Source organism: Ochotona princeps, chromosome 32 (assembly GCF_030435755.1).
Source record: "Ochotona princeps isolate mOchPri1 chromosome 32, mOchPri1.hap1, whole genome shotgun sequence".
NCBI lineage: Eukaryota > Metazoa > Chordata > Mammalia > Lagomorpha > Ochotonidae > Ochotona > Ochotona princeps.
The window spans coordinates 9,014,084-9,031,801 of NC_080863.1; the positions used below are offsets into that span (position 1 = coordinate 9,014,084).

Sequence of the window (17,718 nt, forward strand, 5' to 3'; positions counted from 1 at the left end):
GATCTGCAGCCTGCAGTTTGTCAAACTTAGACATGGTGCCTCTGTTTGTCCAGATGTGTTCATTTCAGCTGGAATGCAGAGCGTGTATAAAATGGGAGAGACATCTTTTCATCCACTAGTTGACTCCCCAGGTGGCTGCAGCAGCCAGGGCTCCCCCAAATAGCTTCAGTGTCTAAAGCCACAAGCAAGGAATTCCATCTGGGGATCCCACATGGGTGATGGGGCCCAAGTACTTGGGGCCACCATCCACTGCTTTCCCAAGTACATTTTGACAGGGAACTGGATCGGACGTGGAAGAGCCAGAACTGGAACCAGAACTCTGACGTGTGGGATGCCGGTATTATAAGCAATAGCTAACATGCTGTACCATGGTGCTAATCCCTCTCCCCATTAAAAAAAAAAAAGAAGAAAGAGAGGAAGGAGGGGAAAGAGGGGAAGGAAGAAAAGGAAAAAAAAGAAAAGAAAAAGAAACACAACTTTGAAGGAAAACCTCTTCCCAGAAGATTTTTTTTTTTTTCGCTTCATGCAAGGCTTACCTTTGGCCCTTAAGCCTTTGCGCCCCTGGCTCACAGCTGACACCTACTGTAGTTTCTTGTTATTTCACTGATTTTACAAAGCCGCAGGTAAGCTGCTGAATCCAAACCCCATGAGCAGGAATCTTGACCTGATCATGATATTTTGTCAGCTTCGCATCCGGGGCATTTCTCAGGGAAGACCACATGCTGCACCTGCAGTGGTCCAACTAAACATGGCCCAGAGTGACCAGGACTCCCTGGTCCAGTGCCCATCCGTGAGCGCTGACCCAGGCATCAGAGGGAAGCCCTGGACAGCAAGAATTCCCTCCCAGATAATCAAAAGATGTTCTCCCTTTGGGATTATCCTTCAAGAAGCAAAGCGTTATTTGCGCAGAGAGCACATTGGGGAAAATGAAAGAACTGTACAGGGAACGCAGCACAGATCGCTGACACATAAGAATTCAGTGTGTTTCTTTCCCACCCCCCTCAAAAAATATGCGCTACTTCCTATTTGGAACTCATGCTTACACTGAAATGAGAACGAGGGCCCATCCAAGCCAGGGAACAGGGGTGGTCAGTGGACTGGCACATCTCTTTCCAAAGAACGAGCTGGCTCGTTCGTGTCTGTCTCCTCTCGGACAGGAGCTCATTGCCCTCGGACTCTGCAACTCCATCGGCTCACTCTTCCAGACCTTCTCGATTTCCTGCTCCCTGTCTCGGAGCCTCGTGCAGGAGGGAACCGGAGGGAAGACACAGGTATGTATGCAGTGAGCCCCTGAACGTGGGTGACCTGGGCAGTGACCCGGAGACTCCTGGTTCTGTTAGGTACCGAAGCAAAGCTACCGTGCCTGCAGATAGAGGCTACAGGCATGGTCATTAAGTTGGACACTTTGTTGAAATCTGTATCTTTATTTTTTAAGATATCTTTATTTTTTATTTGAAAGGCAATTTTTTTTTTTTTTTTTTTTTTACAAAGAAGGAGAGAGAGAGAGATCTTCCATCCACTGATTCACTCCTCAAATAACCACAATGACCAGAGCTGAGTTTCTTCCTGGTCTCCCACATGGATACGGGGTCCCAAAGCCTTGGGCCATTCTCCACTGATTTCCCAGACCATAGTTAAGGAAAAGATTCAGAATTGGAGCAGCCAGGATACAGCACCCATATGGGATGCCGGCACGTACAGGTGGAGGATTAACCTGTTGTGCCACCATGCCTGCCCCCGGAATCTGTATTTTCTTGATCTTCCACAACCTGTACCACTCAAGGCCATTGGAATCCCTCCCTTGTGTCTTCTCATCCAGCTTGCAGGTTGTTTAGCCTCGCTGATGATTCTGCTGGTCATCCTAGCCACGGGATTCCTGTTTGAATCTTTGCCACAGGTGTGTAGCGTGGACGTGGTGTGGGGTCTGTCTGCATAGAGAAATCTTGCACTTCTGTTGACATATGATTTGAGGCTGTCTTAGGGCATGTTGAACAATGTCTACAGCCAAGGCGACAGGAGAAAGGGCCGAAGGCTGAAAGCATCATGGTGTTTGCTTCCTAATGGACAAACACCTGCTCCTCTGACCTTGGGAGTGCATATTCGCACCCCTGGATCTATTTCTTTACCTCTGGGGACTGGCTTTGGACTGGCTGACCTCTAAGGTCTGTTCTCCCTGACCTTCCATGACTATGTGCTTTTATCAAAAATCTGAGACGGCCTCCGTTCCTGAGATACTTGCATTTAATCTATCAGAGACCAGGAACAATATCAGAAAACATCGCCATGTAGGAACAGTCTGAAGCGGTTGTTCCTGCAAGAGCAAGCGTAGCTCCAAACCTCTTGGCCACCGTGCAAGGCTTGCTGCTGGATGAGCCTGCTTTTCCCAGGCCCATCATGGCTCCCAGGTAGCCTGGAAGTTGGGTAGGAAGTGAGTGGGGAGAAAGTGTGGGAAGGACAAGGTGGAGCCAGCAGAGGGGACCCTGGCCACATGAGAGGAGGCGCCTGACCGCGCAGGTGTGTTGCAGGCTGTGCTCTCGGCCATTGTCATAGTCAACCTGAAGGGGATGTTCATGCAGTTCGCGGACCTCCCGTTCTTCTGGAGAACCAGCAAGATAGAGCTGGTAAGTCCCAAAGACGAACGCTAGGGTGACGCACTGGAGCAACCAATGTGACTGGTACCCCTGGAAAGAGGGGGTCATTGGCATTGTTATGTGCAGTACCCAGCTCAGCCAGGTCAGCATCGCATGTGTACATGTTTGTTTTTGTCTTTTTGAGAGAAGAGCTCCTAACCACTGATTCACTCCCCAAATGCTCACGGTATCCAGGGCTGGGCCAAGACCAAAGCCGGGAACTGGAAACTCAGTCCAGGTCTCCCACGTGGGTGGCAGGAATCCACTTGCCTGAGCCAATTGCCAGCTGCCTTGCAGCTACAAGTCAGGAGTCTGGGACCTAGGCATTGCATCCCTCTAGGCTTTGCAAATGCCCGCCTACCCCCTTCTAGAATTTTCCATCCTGATCTTCCATGGCCTTTCTGTGTCTGTCCAGACCATCTGGCTCACCACCTTCGTGTCCTCCTTGTTCCTGGGGTTGGACTATGGTCTCATCACTGCCGTCATCATCGCCTTGCTGACCGTGATTTACAGAACCCAGAGGTGAGTGAGGGCGTGGCTGAGAGGACATGGCTGGACACTTGGGTTGGTTCTGGTTAGCATGATACGGTGCCCAATGGGTACTTGGCTGCTGTCCTTTGTCACAGTTGGCACTTCCTCAGTGATTAAGAGAACCCAGTTCCCAGCACTATTGTATGTGCCCACTGGGATGCTGGTTTGGTTTCCTGCAGCCAAGTGCAGCATATGTTCTACGTATTCGCTTGGGTACCAGGTGCCAGTGTGGTTTTGTCTGATGCTGAGCCCAAGGATTGATTTATTTTGATTGGAAAGGCAGATTTATAGAGAGAAAGAGAAACAAAGATCTTCAATCTACTGGCTCACTCCCAAAATAACCGCAATGGCCAGAGTTGAGCCAATTCAAAGCCAAGAGCCAGGAGTTTCCTCTGCTTCTCCTTCGGGGTTCAGGGTCTCAAGGACTAGGAACATGTTCTACTGCTTTCCCAGGCTGTAAGTGGGGAGCTGGCTGGGAAGCAGCATTGCCAGGACATGGACCAATGCCCATAAATTACCTTTAAAAATATTCTTTACCTATTTTTATTGGAAAGGCAGATCAGACTTACAGAGAGAAGGAGAGACAGAAAGATCTCAAATGGCCACAATGGCCGGAGCTGAGCTGATCCGAAGCCAGTACCCAGAGCTCCCACACGGGTACAGGGTCCCAAGGCTTTGGACCATCCTCTACTGCTTTCCTAGGCCATAAAAAAGCAGGGAGCTGGATGGGAATTGGAGCAGCCAGGACACAAACCAGCACCTAGGTGGGATCCCAGTGCTTGCAAGGTGAGAATTTAGCTATTGAGCCATTGTGCCATTGTGCCAGGCACAAATAACTTCAAAAAATACTGTTTAGGACAAATAAATTGCCATAAAGATAAAAAGGAAATATTTCATAGAACAAGACAAGATTTTTAAAATAATCTGTGTACTTGTTTATTTGAAAGGTAGAATGACAGAGAGTAAGGGAGAAACAGAAATCTCATTTGGTGATTCGTTCCCCTAAAGAACCAGAGCTGAGCCAGGGCTGGGCCAGGGCCGCAAAAAGGCTGCGCCAGGGCTGAGCCGGGGCGAGCCGGGGCTGGACCAGGGCTGGACCAGGGCTGGACCAGGGCTGGACCAAGGCTGGGCCAGGGCTGCGCCAGGGCTGGGCCAGGGCTGAGCCAAGGCGAGCCGGGGCTGGACTAGGGCTGGGCCAGGGCTGGGCCAGGGCTGTGCCAGGAAAGAGCCGGGGTGAGCCGGGGCTGGACCAGGAGCCTGGAACTCCATCCTGGTCTCCCACAGACATGGCAGGGGCCCAGGCACGTGGGCCTCATCTGCTGCTTTGCCAAGGGCACTAGCAAGGAGCTGGGTTGGAGTTGGAGTTGCTCCTCCAGAGAGAAAATGGGTATTTTCATCTCCAAAAAGGACAGAAAAGCGTTAAGATACATGGTTCTAAATTCAGAATAAGAAGTGACTTTTATCCCAAGTTCGGACATCGCTGCCCTTGGGCTCCCGAGAGGAGTTTTCCCCACTTTAGTACAGAGAAGAGGTGTTTCCTTTTCCCCTCCCATAACTTCTGGTGATCATTATAATTTCCACATATCTGCAGTGGATATTAAGCCTAACAGGATGACACAATTAAGAAGCCTGGGCATGGGCCTGGCGCAGTAGCCTAGTGGCTAAAGTCCTCACCTTGGCATGTGCCAGGATCCCATATGGGCACTGGTTCATATCCCGGTTGCTCTACTTCCCATCCAGCTCCCTAGTTGTGGCCTGGGAAAGCAGTTGAGGACGGCCCAAAGCCTTGAGACCCTGCGCCCACGTGGGAGACTCAGAAGAGGCTCCTGGCTGCTGGCTTCAGATCAGATCAGCTCAGGTCTGGCCATTGCAGCCACTTGGGGAGTGAATCAGTGGATGGAAGACCTTTCTCCCTGTCTCCCCTTCTTGTAAATCTGCCATTCCGATCAAAAGAAATAAATATTTAAAAAGAAGATGATGAGGAAGCCTGGGCGTGTCGGAGGGCTGCGGTCCCACGCCTGACTGCTCCTGATGAAGCTTACTATCCCTGCGTACCCTGGGAGACAACAGCGTTTTTTAAAAGATTGATTTATCTGAAGGATTTGAGAGAGTGAGCTTCCATCCACAAAGACTGGTGCTAAATAAATAAAGAAATCTTTTTTTAAAAAAAAGCATTAATTAAAATTCCTCTGTTTTCTTTACTGAATAGTTTTATGGTTTCAGATCACAAATTTTTTAAGTTGGACATAGTTTTGTTTTTAAATGCTCTGTTTCTTTCTCCCTCAAGTAGTTAACAACAATTGATGAGTGTTTGGGGTTCTGTGTTCTGTCGGCCGTTCGGTCAGGTCTTTGTGAATTCGAGCCTGGTGCTGGGGCCTTGGCTCTGACCTTCAACTGCAGACACTCAGTTTCCGTTAGAACATGATGAGTATGGAGACAAGCACTCCTCTTTGGCAAACAGCTCCTGCGTGCCTCCTCCAGGCAGGCACCGTGGGTACCAGGAACGTGATGGACATTAGCCTGTGCCCCACCAGCATTTTATAATCCGTATTATACTCTGAGGGGTGTGCCAGTATGTGGATGACCCACATGGCAGAAGCCCCCAAGAAAAGCATATGGGATTCCACAGAAGGGGGTTTTCTTGTCCCTGATGTCATTAAGGAACTTACAAGGACTGAGCCTTTTCTGGGAGCAGTGATGTTTGTTCTTGAAGAAATGGGGGGCTCGAGGCCTTGGACGTTGCCAGGGGGACCCATCCATCCTCTGCCTGGCATAATTTACACCTGTGGAAGCCAGCCCCACAGCCGGAGGGATCTCCGCGTCCCTGTGTGTTACATCCCACCAAACCTCCCGGCAGTGATATGATGCACTGGGCGTGTGCGTGGGGCGAGGGCGTAGTGTTTCCTGCTCGCCAGGGAACCCACGCGTGACAATATTAAGCTTGCTAAACTGCCATGCCTTAATCACATGCCGTGGCATGCCGCAGGGGTGGCTTAACGCTTTCTCTGTCTCCAGTCCGAGCTACAAAGTCCTTGGACAACTTCCCGAAACTGACGTGTATATTGACATAGACGCGTTTGAGGAGGTAGGAGCTTCCTTGGTCGCTGAAAGAGGTGGTAAGCGTGTGGAGGGTGGGTGGCTGAGCTGCACGTTTACATGGAGCTGGTGCTCAAAGCGAAAAGTGGGAGCTTCCACTGCCTGCCAGGGTTGAGTTTTCTGCGTCATGGGGCACGCGCTACCCAACCTCCCAATGTCTTTTTTCCCCTTTTATAAATGGGGGGAAAAATCACACACACAGCATAGAATTAAAAGAGATACCTGCAAAGGCTGAGATCTGGCTTGCATGTGCTTGGTTTTCTGACAAATCCCAACCCAGTGGAAATATGAGTGGTTGGGACAGTGCGGTTCTCACTGCGGTTCTTCTGTTTTGTCCTAGTTGAACAGTGTCTTTCTGTTGCCACAGCTTTGAGTGTTCTGTGGAATCTCAAAGACTGTCGCAAACAAAATCTTTGAAAGCTATTTTTTGTTCCCGTTTATTCTTGCCGGGTGCTGTCGAGGGACTTGCCAGGGTTCCTCTAACCAGCTTGTCAGTGCAAAGGACGAGGTGCTGGGCCACTGGTTCCCAGACTGCGCCCTGGGAGCCCCATGCACCTGCTCCGTGCGGGTTCCTCCCTGCAGCCTGTGAACCAGTACAGCTGTGGCTGTCACCTTGACCTTGGCCAACAGGCTTCCCACTCCCCCAACCCCTCACTTTCCCAGCTAGAATACAAGCGTGCTCCAAGCACCTCATGGACAAAGTGGGATTCAAATAGGAGTTGGAAACACCCTTGTGTTTTTCTCTTCCTTCTGTGTGTTTCCTGGGTCATGATGGCCCAGAGAGTTTTTCAAGGTTTCCTATGTAGTGGTGTCTCCGCCCAACACAGCCCGGAACTACTTCAGCATGCGCTTTCAAGGCGGAGGAGGGGGAGCCCACAGCAGCTCTGATTCTGAAAGGCGGCCCTGCGTCAAGGTGACACCTATGTTTTCACTTCTCAGATCAAAGAAATTCCTGGAATAAAAATCTTCCAAATAAATGCCCCAATTTACTACGCCAACAGCGACTTGTATAGCAACGCGCTCAAGAGAAAGGTGAGTCGCAAGTGTGTGTGTGTGATTACAGCGCCGGGAGTTTGGCCTGATAGGAATGTGGGGGTGTCTCTGTTCACCCCCTTTCATTCTCACCGGGCTTTTTCCCTCCTGCCATTTCCGGCCCCTGCTCTCCCACCTTTTCTCTTATGATAAAATACATGTCATTTGTAAATGTCCCTGTTTTAAACATTTTCGAATGTATGCCCCAAAGAGTAACACGAACTGTATTCGTGTGATGTTACACTATCATTACTACTCCCCTCTCTTACAAGAACAAAAGGGAAAATGGAATGAAACCGGAAGTGTGTTCTGGGGCCAAAATTATCAAAATTTGAACATGATGCAAATTTCACAAGATAAATTTCCCTTTAACTTTCTGAAGACTTGGTTAGGTAATTGGATATTTTTTTTTGCACCAAAGAAAATTTTTCTTTTAGCTCCCCTCTCCATAAACTTTTTTTTTACAGATTTATTTATTTTTATTTTAAAGTCAGATATACAGAGAGGAGGAGAGACAGGAAGATCTTCTGTCTGATGATTCACTCCCCAAGCAGCCACAACAGCTGGGACTGTGCCAGTTCAAAGCCAGGAGCTCTTGTGGGTCTCCCACACGGGTGCAGGGTCCTAAGGCTTTGGGCCGTCCTCGACTGCTTTCCCAGGCCACAAGCAGGGAGCTGGATGGGAAGCGGGGCTGCCAGGATTAGAACCAGCACCCATATGGGATCAGACGCATTCAAGGCGAGGACTTTAGCCGCTAGGCCACCACGCCGGGCCCTCCATAAACTTTTTGAAGTGCTCACAAGTTGTTTTTGGGGGGTATTTGTTTCTTTTTATTTATTTATTTTTAATTTTTTATAGTACAGTTCCGTCGGCTTTGGGATTTTCCTTTTCCCTTCCAAGCCTCCCCCCTCCACTCATTTCCTGTATGTTATTACTATAGTTTAGTCCTTCAAAAACAGCTGGAAGTCCATTCTGCTATTTAAGTGTATCCCGAGAGTAGGTATGGACAGTGGCAGAGAGCCCAGCATCCTATTGTCAAGATATATTTAAGAGTTTCATTGGGAGTCCATCTTTGACTTGAAGTAAACAGTATCTTCACATCTCTGTATGATAGTCTCTATTATACTGTTCCTCTAGATGACTGTATGTCCATGTTTATGTACCTATATCTTAATCATGTATTTTGTATGACAGTTACCTTATGTCACAGAAAACAGATATTTGTGCTTTTGGGATTGGCTGTTTCACTGAGCATAATGGTCTCTGCCTGGGACCATTTCATTGCAAATGAGTAGATAAAGAAACTGTGACCCATCTACTCTATGGAAAACTACTTAGCCATCAAAAAGAATGAAATCCTCATGTGTTACCTTTTCAGAAAATAAAAATAAAGAAAATAACTTTGGGTTGGGGTGGGGGGGGACGACGTGGTGGCGTTGTAGGCTAATCCTCTACCTGCAAGCATTGGCATCCCAAGCAGGTGCTGGTTCTAATCCAGCACCCTGCTCACGCACCTGGAAAAGCAGCCAAGGACAGCTCAGGTCCTTGCATCCCTCGCACCCGTGTGAGAGATCTGAGTTCAGTTCCCAGATGGCGGGTGCAGCCCCAGACCAGGCGCGGTAGCAGCAGGCATTATAACTGTTGAGCCCACACGCAGAAAGCCGTGCACTATTCACCGCCACGCTTGCCACTCTGTGTGTTTTTCTGCTGAGCGAGTGCGCGTGTGACTGAGCCCAAGACATCAGAGGGGGAGGCAGAGCAAGTGGCGTGGAGAGCAACCTGGAGGCAAAGCTCCAGAAGGAATGGTGCGTGGGTCAGCCTCCAGGCAGTGACTTGGTGTCTGTCTGTCGCCGTTGTGAGAAGACCGGCGTGGACCCAGCGGTCATCATGGGCGCCAGGAGGAAGGCCGTGCGGAAGTACGCAAAGGAAGTCGGGAATGTGAACATGGCCAGCGCCATCATGGTCAAGCCGGTGAGTGGCCTTCTCCTGGCCATCGTTCTCTCTTTTTTTCTTTTAAGATTTATTTTATTATTTTTATTAGAGTCAGATATGCAGAGAGGAGGAGAGACAGAGAGGAAGATCTTCCGTCCGCTGATTCACTCCCCAAGTGGCCACAACGGCTGGAGCTGAGCCAATCCAAAGCCAGGAGTTGGGAACTTCCTCCAGGTCTCCCTCGCGGGTGCGGGGTCCCAAGGCTTTGGGCCGTCCTCCACTGCTTTCCCAGGCCACAAGCAGGGAGCTGGGTGGGAAGTAGGGCTGCCAGGACATGAACCAGCGTCCATATGAGATCCCAGCACATACAAGGCGAGGACTTCAGCCGCTAGGCTGCTGCGCCAGGCCCTGCTGTTGCGCTTTTATTCACAATGCAGAGTTAAAGACAGAGTGAGGTGCCTGAACCGGGAAAGCTTAGAGATGGTCCACCGAGCACCCTTCCATAGCAAACGCACCTGATGAGGTCAGTTAAGAGGATGGTATGGAGAGGAGTAAAAATTGCAGCTTTTCAATAAATTGTGGTTAATTAAGCTACCACTAGGGAAAATCAAATCCAATACCAGAGTGCCCCCCACTTCATGTCACTGTCATTCTGTCGCTCTACATTTCAAATAAATAAATTTTTAAAAAGTCTTGCAAAATTATACCATCCCTTAATAAGTGTTGGCATCAGAATGAAGATTTTGAGCCAAGCACAAGCAGTAAAGCAAGTTAATCCTTTGCCCGTGGCTCTGGCATCTCACATGGGCACTGGTTCGAGTCCCGGCTGCTCCACTTCCCATCCTGCGCCCTGCTAATGGCCTGGGAAAGCGGTGGAAGATGCCCAAGCTCCATGGGCCCCTGTATTCGTAAGACCCAGGAGAAGCTCCTGGCTCCAGCCCCGCACAGCTCTGACCATTACAGCTTTCCAATGAAAATAAGTAAATCTTTTTTTTAAAAAAAAAATTTATTTTTATTACAAAGTCAGATATACAGAGCAGGAGAGACAGAGAGGAAGAACTTCCGTCCGATGATTCACTCCCCAAGTGAGCCGCAACGGGCTGGTGCTGTGCCAGTCCGAAGCCAGGAGCCTGAACCTCCTCCGGGTCTCCCACACAGGTGCAGGGTCCTCGACTGCTTTCCCAGGCCACAAGCAGGGAGCTGGATGGGAAGCAGGGCTGCCGGGATTAGAACTGGCCTCCACATGGGATCCCGGGGCGTTCAAGGCGAGGACTTTAGCCGCTAGGCCACGCCGCCGGGCCCGAAAATAAGTAAATCTTTGCAAGTAAGAAGAGAGGCTGGCCCCTGACGGGTGCTTGGCAGAAGGGACCAGGCAGCTTCAGGCCCTTGCCCGTGGGCACGAGGGCTGCTTTTCCGCCGTGAAGTGGTATTTCGCATCACCCCCGAGTGTGAACTGCTGCTGGAGCTCCGCTTGTGTTTAACCACGGCCCAGGATGCGGAAGTTGACGGGGAGAACGCCAAGGCCGAGGACGACGACGGCGAGGTGAAATTCCCTCCCATCGTGGTCAGGAGCGCGTTTCCGGAGGAGCTGCAGCGCTTCATGCCCCCCCGCGAGCACATCCACACCATCATCCTGGACTTCACGCAGGTCAACTTCATCGATTCCGTGGGCGTGAAGACCCTGGCAGGGGTAAGCCTCCCCGAGCGTGCCGACCCCGGCCCCCCGGGGAAGCAGGGACTCCCACCGAGCCTGCCTTGTCCACTTTTTTTTTTTCCTTGTCACTGTTCTTGGCGCTTCCATTTTGGAGAATCTCTAAAATGTACCGCAGTGGCAAGCTGAGGGGGGAGGGACCCTTAGAGAAGGGTCAGCGAGCTTCAACGATGTGGCATGTGTGGTCTCTCCGGGTCGCTTCGTCCCTGCCCACCCCCCATCCTTTCCCATTCAGAAGCACAGCTCTGTCAGCTGTCGTTAGGTGTCCTGGGATCCATCTGTAAATGATGCTCTAAGACAGAGGGGCCACAGAGCTTCTGTGTATCACTCGGGATGCTTTCCCCGGAAGGAAAAGGCTTCTTTCAGCTCCTGCTTGGGACGAGAGCACGCAGGAAGAGGCAGCCCCGCCTCTGGGTGGTCGGGCAGAAGCTCATGGTTCCAGATGTGGAAACACATGGCGGGCCTGAAAGTAGAGACAGAACCGCGAGCAGAGCTTAGGCTCAGATTGTCAGTGCCCGCCGCCGAGGGCACAGCCAGCAGCAGCCCTGCCTGCCTCCTGGATGCCAGCAGATCAAACCTCTGCCTTTTACTTACCCCGTCAGCCAGTGTCATGAGGGCGTCCGGTTCCCACCTCCCCGAGGCGTTTTGGAGGGAGGCAGGTCCTGCTGTAACCCCGGACACCTTCAGCACACCCCACTGGAGATGGTAACCTCAACTGCTCCCTTGTCCTGCTGAAAGCAGAAGTAACGCAGTTCTTTCTGACTTTAGTTAACGATGTGTGGTTATTACAAAGCGGATGAGCTCCCGGAATGTCTGTGTCACTCCAACACACACACGCATGTTAGTAGAGAGACTCACCCAGCCCGGGCAGGGACTTAAAGCATGTGCTGCTGTTACAGATCGTGAAGGAGTACGGAGACGTGGGCATTTACGTCTACTTGGCAGGCTGCAGCGGTGAGTGGGCGCCCGGCGAGCTCTGGCACTTTTGTTTTTCTTTCATTACTTTGCACCTGTCCTGCTGGCAGAAATGCCTGCCCGTGGTTCCTGAGGGCCTAACAGCCAAGGGGAGACGGCTTCTGTTAGGCAGGGCTGCGGAGAACGCAGGGTGGAGCGCCCCCTACAGATGGCCAACCGGCATCAGCCTCCAAAATTAACAAATGTGTTTTCCTTGGAAGGAAACGCTGTACCCTTGTCCGCCATCCCCGCCACACTCTGGACATTCAAAAGGGCACACATATGTAGTCCATCATCACAAAACATCATAAAAAGACAAGACATGGGCCTGGCTAAAGGCCTCGGTCTTGCACGCGCCGGGATCCCATATGGGTGCCAGTTCTAATCCCAGCGGCCCTGCTTCCCATCCAGCTCCCTGCTTGTGGCTGGGAAAGCAATAGAGGACAGCCCAAAGCCTTGGGACCCTGCACCCACATGGGAGACCTGGAAGAGGTTCCTGGCTTCTGTTCAGCTCAGCTCCAGCTGTTGTGGCCGCTTGGAGAGTGGGCCTGTAAAAGAAGATCTTTCTGGATCTCCTCCTCTCTTTATATCTACTTTTCTAATAAAAAAAAAAAATCAAATCTTTAAAAGAAACAGGATGCCTCTATACAATAGCATGGTTTATGCAACGAATAAGAGGTAGAATAGTTACGAAATAACTGACAAGGGGAGTTCAAAAGGTTCGTTGGAAATCGAATTAAAAGCTAAGTTCTCTGTTGGATGCCAAAAATGTGTTTCAAAATGCAAGTAATTTGTTTTTCACAATTCACAATCTCTGTGAATCCTTTGGAAACCTTCTGAGATGCGCAATTGAGGAAAACAAGAATCTACTTAGACGTACTTACATTTGCCTTGAGAAGTTCTGGAAGAACGCCTACGTTGTCCCCCAGAGTAGGGATGTGACAAAGGTGGGAGCCCCCGGCGGCGCTTCCCCGACTCAGCTCGGTGACTCTGTGGTTTCTGTTGCAAAGTGAGTGCGAGTGGACTGACTTGTTTTCCCTCTTTCCCGGCCTGTTCCAGCCCAGGTCGTGACTGACCTCACTCAAAACCGATTCTTTGAGAATCCCGCCTTGAAGGAGCTGCTCTTCTACAGCATCCACGATGCGGTCTTGAGCAGCCAGGTCCGCGAAGCCCTGGCCGCGCAGGAAGCCCTGGCCGCGCCTCCCCAGGAGGATATGGAGCCCAAGGCCACCGCCAGCACTCCGGAGGCGTAGACAGCGAGGACCCCGGCCTGGGCCCAGGAGCCCGAGTCACACACATTACACTCTAGGCTTGCTTTCTTATGCGTGAGTAGTGGGTAGGCCAGGTTTGATTTGAAGGGTGAATGATGCCTATGTAGCCAGATGTGTCTTCCTTGTGCTTTGTTTTTTTAATTGTGCCTCTCGCCTGCCTTGACTGTGTGGTGACAATCCTATGACTTTTTGGCGTCGTGTTTGTAAACCAAGCACTTAAAAAAAAATGCATTTGCTTTTTAAGTAGCAGATGGGATTAGCTGATGGGGAGGGGCTCTTGCTTTGGTATCATAACCCCTAGGCAGGAGACAGGGAGCCTGCGGCCCTGTTCGGGCTTCTGTTGTAAAGTGGCCTTTTATCTAAGACAGAAGCAAGAGAAGTGCTGTGTGGACAGTTTGGAAAAGTGGACAAACACAATTAAGAAAATGGAAGGATTATACTTCCCCCACTCACAGTCCTGTTAACCCTCTAGCCCTTACTGTCCCGCTGTCCACATACGGGACACCCAGAAAGGCTGTAGCCAGACAGCTGGCATACCACGCATGGTAACCCTGAGATACGGATTATATCACATCACTGAAATAGCCACAGGATTGAAAAACTGGGACTGTGTGAATGCGTAGCCTTCCAGACCTTTTTCTGTGCAGATCTACATTTTTCACCAAAGAGCCAGCTGTGTAGCATTTTGTTTACGCATTATTTTTAGTCAATAATCTATTTTCTTAGTCCAGGACAGAATTACTCTAGACAATATTCAGATTTCCCCAAGTGTTCCCAAATGTGCAGTCAGCCCGTCCAAACCATTCCCTCTTCTGAGCTCACACTGCGACTGTCCCAGTAAGTGCTTTGACATAATGCAGTTCTTTTTGTTTCTGGATTCTTTTTGCCATGACCTCAGCTTGTTAAAGAGGCTGGGGCCATTGTTTTGAAGTGTTTTGAGGTCTCGTCAATCCACGCGGCAGTACTTAGCTGGTTCCTTCATTCCCTGAACCAGCAGCAAGCTACCAGTGCTATTGAAAGTCTTTGTGGATGTGTGTTAGACGGTTTGTGTTAGAACACATCATACAAGTCTCACCTCACATCAGAAGACACGCCATTGGCTAGCTGCCCTGCCACTCACAGCGCCAAGGCAGATCATTGGCCAGCATGGAGCTCAACAACCAACCAGGTTTTCTGCCTGTTATCCACATGGTGTCGCTTTGACAGGGAGTGAATGTCCATTTTTCCAATGACCCCTGAGCGTTAGCATCAAATGACCATCCATAGCTAAAGCAGCATTTTTTTAAGGCTTTATCCTCAAAAGACATTCTTAAAAGGAAGCTGAGAGCTTGGTTATTTCTATTATCAGTTTCAGAATAAGGACTTGGTCAGATAGTGACCGGCTAGGGTTTGAACGGTCTCTTCTTTGGTAGAATTGTAGTCTTGTGGCTGTGTATGGTGTTGTTCTGTTCCATCCTGCTCACACTGCTGTGACCATGGCCAGCAGGGAGCCCTACAAGTTTCTCACGTAGCTACTAAATACCGTTTTTGAAGAACATTAACCCCCGCGTAGGAATCATTATCTTCCTTAGAAGTCCACAAGAGTTCATTCTTAATCAGAATTTTTTTTTTTAAAAGTATACAGAACGAGTGAAGTAGGTGCTGATGCAGAAACAGGGACTGGTCAAAGCTGGGGGTCAGAGGATCTGAACTCAGTTTGTCACTAACAGCTGTCATGCTGTCCTCTGCTGTCTGGCAGGGTCCACGGTAAATCCGAGCCTAGGCCCCAGCCACCCCGTGCAAAGCCTTCTCTAAGAGTTTCTGCCAGGGGGGAGTGTGTGTTCTGAATGTTTTCTTATAGGCTCCTTGTCTGCATTCTCACACGGCCACCACCACGACAGAACTGAGGCAGCAGCCCTGGCAGCATCGGGTTAGGATGGCCTGCCTGCCACCAAGCCCCACGGTTTGGGTTAACTCCTATCACATTTCTCAAGACTTAACTCAGTTAAGTCGGTAGTTTATCTAGAGTAAAGTTAGACTTGCGTGTGGATGGCGCCCGTGCAGTCGGCACGCTCCAGGTCAGATACGTCTGCATCCTGCCACAGATGGCCTCCAAGAGCGTGTCTGTACAACTTCAGCTTGCACTGGAAACTCCTGTAAAGGGACCCACATCATTCCAACTGCTCAAGTAGAATTGAAGGATTTTATAAACAGTGTTTTAACATTCATCATTGCATATTCTTTACACACGTCTCCAACAAACGCCTTCTGTATGGTAGCTATTCAATACTAATGGTGTAGATTAAAAGTAGTGCCCCAGAACGCACGTGTATTTAACTGTTATTTTTTAACCTGTTTGGGATAGAACTCAATCATGTACATAAACAGCACTCAAGTCTTACTGAAGAGAGAAAATGTATTTTTTGTCTTAGCTTACTTTTGACAGAGTGCATTTCAAAATAAAATTTCATCCATGTGTAAATGGGCCAGCATGCTTTAACTCATTTATTCCATACAGTGGAACACTGCCTAACCTTACCCTTGTCTCCTTGTTAACCTGTTCTTTCTGGGTTTAGTAGCTGCCAGTATATTCCCTTCAGGCCGGAGTCGAGCTCGATTCCCACTGCCCTATCGAGGTGGCTGTACTCGGTGAGACAGAGGGACTGGCGGTCTGAGAAAGCCGTTTCCCCAACATCCCACAAATCTGCGCTAAAACAGTGGCTGATGTCTGTTTCCCGGAGAGGTCGGGGAGATATGAAAAGCCACTGTGACCCAACGCCCAGAAAGACTCCAAAGCATGCCGGATGTGGGCTCTGGACGAGGTACGGTGGCAGGGAACGGGGTCCCAAACGCCAGTCTTCCCTGCAGTGACACCCTCCCCACCCCCTGGGACAGTAAAGGGTGTGGCTCTTCCTCTAGCCCTAGGCGGCAGGGGAGCAGCTCACTTTAAAGTCTGGATATGATCGGATCCTATGGACCTAACTGTTTAGCAGAGAGGAGGTCTCGGAGTGTCCGTTCTGAGGAAAAGACTGCCCTCTAGTGGAGGTAGGCGGCGAGCCCAGACAGTGTGTCTGGACTGTGTAAGTAGGCTTTTCATGTGGGCTGGGGCTGAAGTGGGAGGCCGGCCCTTGAGTGAGGCTGAGAGAAAGCAAGCTATTTTTATGTCTACCCTTTTAAAGATAGCACATGGGTTTAAATTCTAAAAAACCAAACTTTCTTGTTGTCTAAGTTTTTGTGCACACAAAAATATTGGTCCTTCAAAGTGCACCTGTCAGGGAAACTCAGTAGGTTTAGGTTCTTGAGGGTTTGCTTGCCAGTACAAGTTTAAGAAAGGGTAAAATTATTAATCAACCCTCTACACGGCCCAAGAAAAAGTGCCATGCAAACCATGGTTCCGAAGCCGTGAAATTCCAGCGGCAGTCAACAACATGCCTGCTTGCCGCTTTGGGCTTAATAAAGTGTGAGCATCTCTTAAATCCTCCTCGCCTTGGAGAAATGCTTACCAGGCTTTTCATTATACTGGTACACAATATTTTGTATTGTGAGCGACTTAGAAATGCTTCGTTTCTGAAGGAACCCTACAATCAATGGGATTACATCCCAATAAGCACTCCACATTGAAAACCTCCTAAGACAAAATACGCATCACCTACCAGACATCCCAGCTGTGCGGGGTCTCTGACGTTTTCCCTTGCGATCACAGGGTAAGTGGGAGCCGCTGCTAAGCGCTACTTCCCAGCACGGCGAAAGCATTATACTGCAGGTTACTAACCTACCTGAAGGACCCGGCGGCGTGGCCTAGCGGCTTAAGTGCTCGCCTTGAACGCCCCGGGATCATAAGGGTGCCGGTTCGAGTCCCGGCAGCTCCACTTCCCATCCAGCTCTCTGCTTGTGCCCTGGGAAGGAAGCTGAGAACAACCCAATGCATTATTAACCCAGCCGAAGGGCCCGGCGGCGTGGCCTAGAGGCTTAAGTGCCTTGAAAGCCCCGGGATCCCATAAGGGCGCCGGTTCGAGTCCCGGCCTCCACTTCCCATCCAGCTTTCTGCTTGTGCCCTGGGAAGGAAGCCGAGGACGACCCAATGCATTGGGACCCTGCACCCGCGTGGGAGACCCGGAAGAGGTTCCAGGTTCCCAGCTTCGGATCGGCTCACTTGGGGAGTGAGTCATCGGACAGAAGATCTTCCTCCTCTATCTGACTTTGTAATAAAATAAATCTTAAAAGAAAATCCAAAGTACAGTTTCCAATCAGGGTGACAAAGTCAAACCATCCTAAGCCAGGGACCATCTGTAAATGAACGTGTGTTATAGCTAGAGGGAGTTAACTATCTTTATGACCAGGATGCAAACACACTGATCTACATAATGATCTACGCAGAAACTACGTGTGGCAAGCTAAATCTTCAAGATGCAACCAGCCACGGGCCCCACCATATGGCCTAGCGGCTAAAGCCCTCGCCTTGAAAGCCCCGGGCGCCGGTTCTAATCCCGGCAGCTCCACTTCCCAGCCAGCTCCCTGCTGTGGCCTGGGAAAGCAGTCGAGGACGGCCCAATGTTTTGGGACCCTGCACCCGAGTGGGAGA

General features: G+C 50.1%; 1 protein-coding gene across 1 annotated transcript in view; it reads left to right on the forward strand.

Annotated features, from left to right (window-relative positions):
• SLC26A5 (solute carrier family 26 member 5) overlaps positions 1-13,151 on the forward strand; it is a 40,344-nt gene extending 27,193 nt beyond the window's left edge. The window contains exons 9-18 of the mRNA XM_012928771.2: positions 1,158-1,271; positions 1,820-1,897; positions 2,526-2,621; positions 3,046-3,152; positions 6,177-6,246; positions 7,197-7,289; positions 9,153-9,260; positions 10,714-10,911; positions 11,832-11,886; positions 12,946-13,151. Of these exons, the coding sequence (XP_012784225.2) occupies positions 1,158-1,271; positions 1,820-1,897; positions 2,526-2,621; positions 3,046-3,152; positions 6,177-6,246; positions 7,197-7,289; positions 9,153-9,260; positions 10,714-10,911; positions 11,832-11,886; positions 12,946-13,139 (1,113 nt within the window). The 3' untranslated portion in view covers positions 13,140-13,151. The remainder of the gene's footprint in view (positions 1-1,157; positions 1,272-1,819; positions 1,898-2,525; positions 2,622-3,045; positions 3,153-6,176; positions 6,247-7,196; positions 7,290-9,152; positions 9,261-10,713; positions 10,912-11,831; positions 11,887-12,945) is intronic.
• The last annotated feature ends 4,567 nt before the right edge of the window (positions 13,152-17,718 follow it).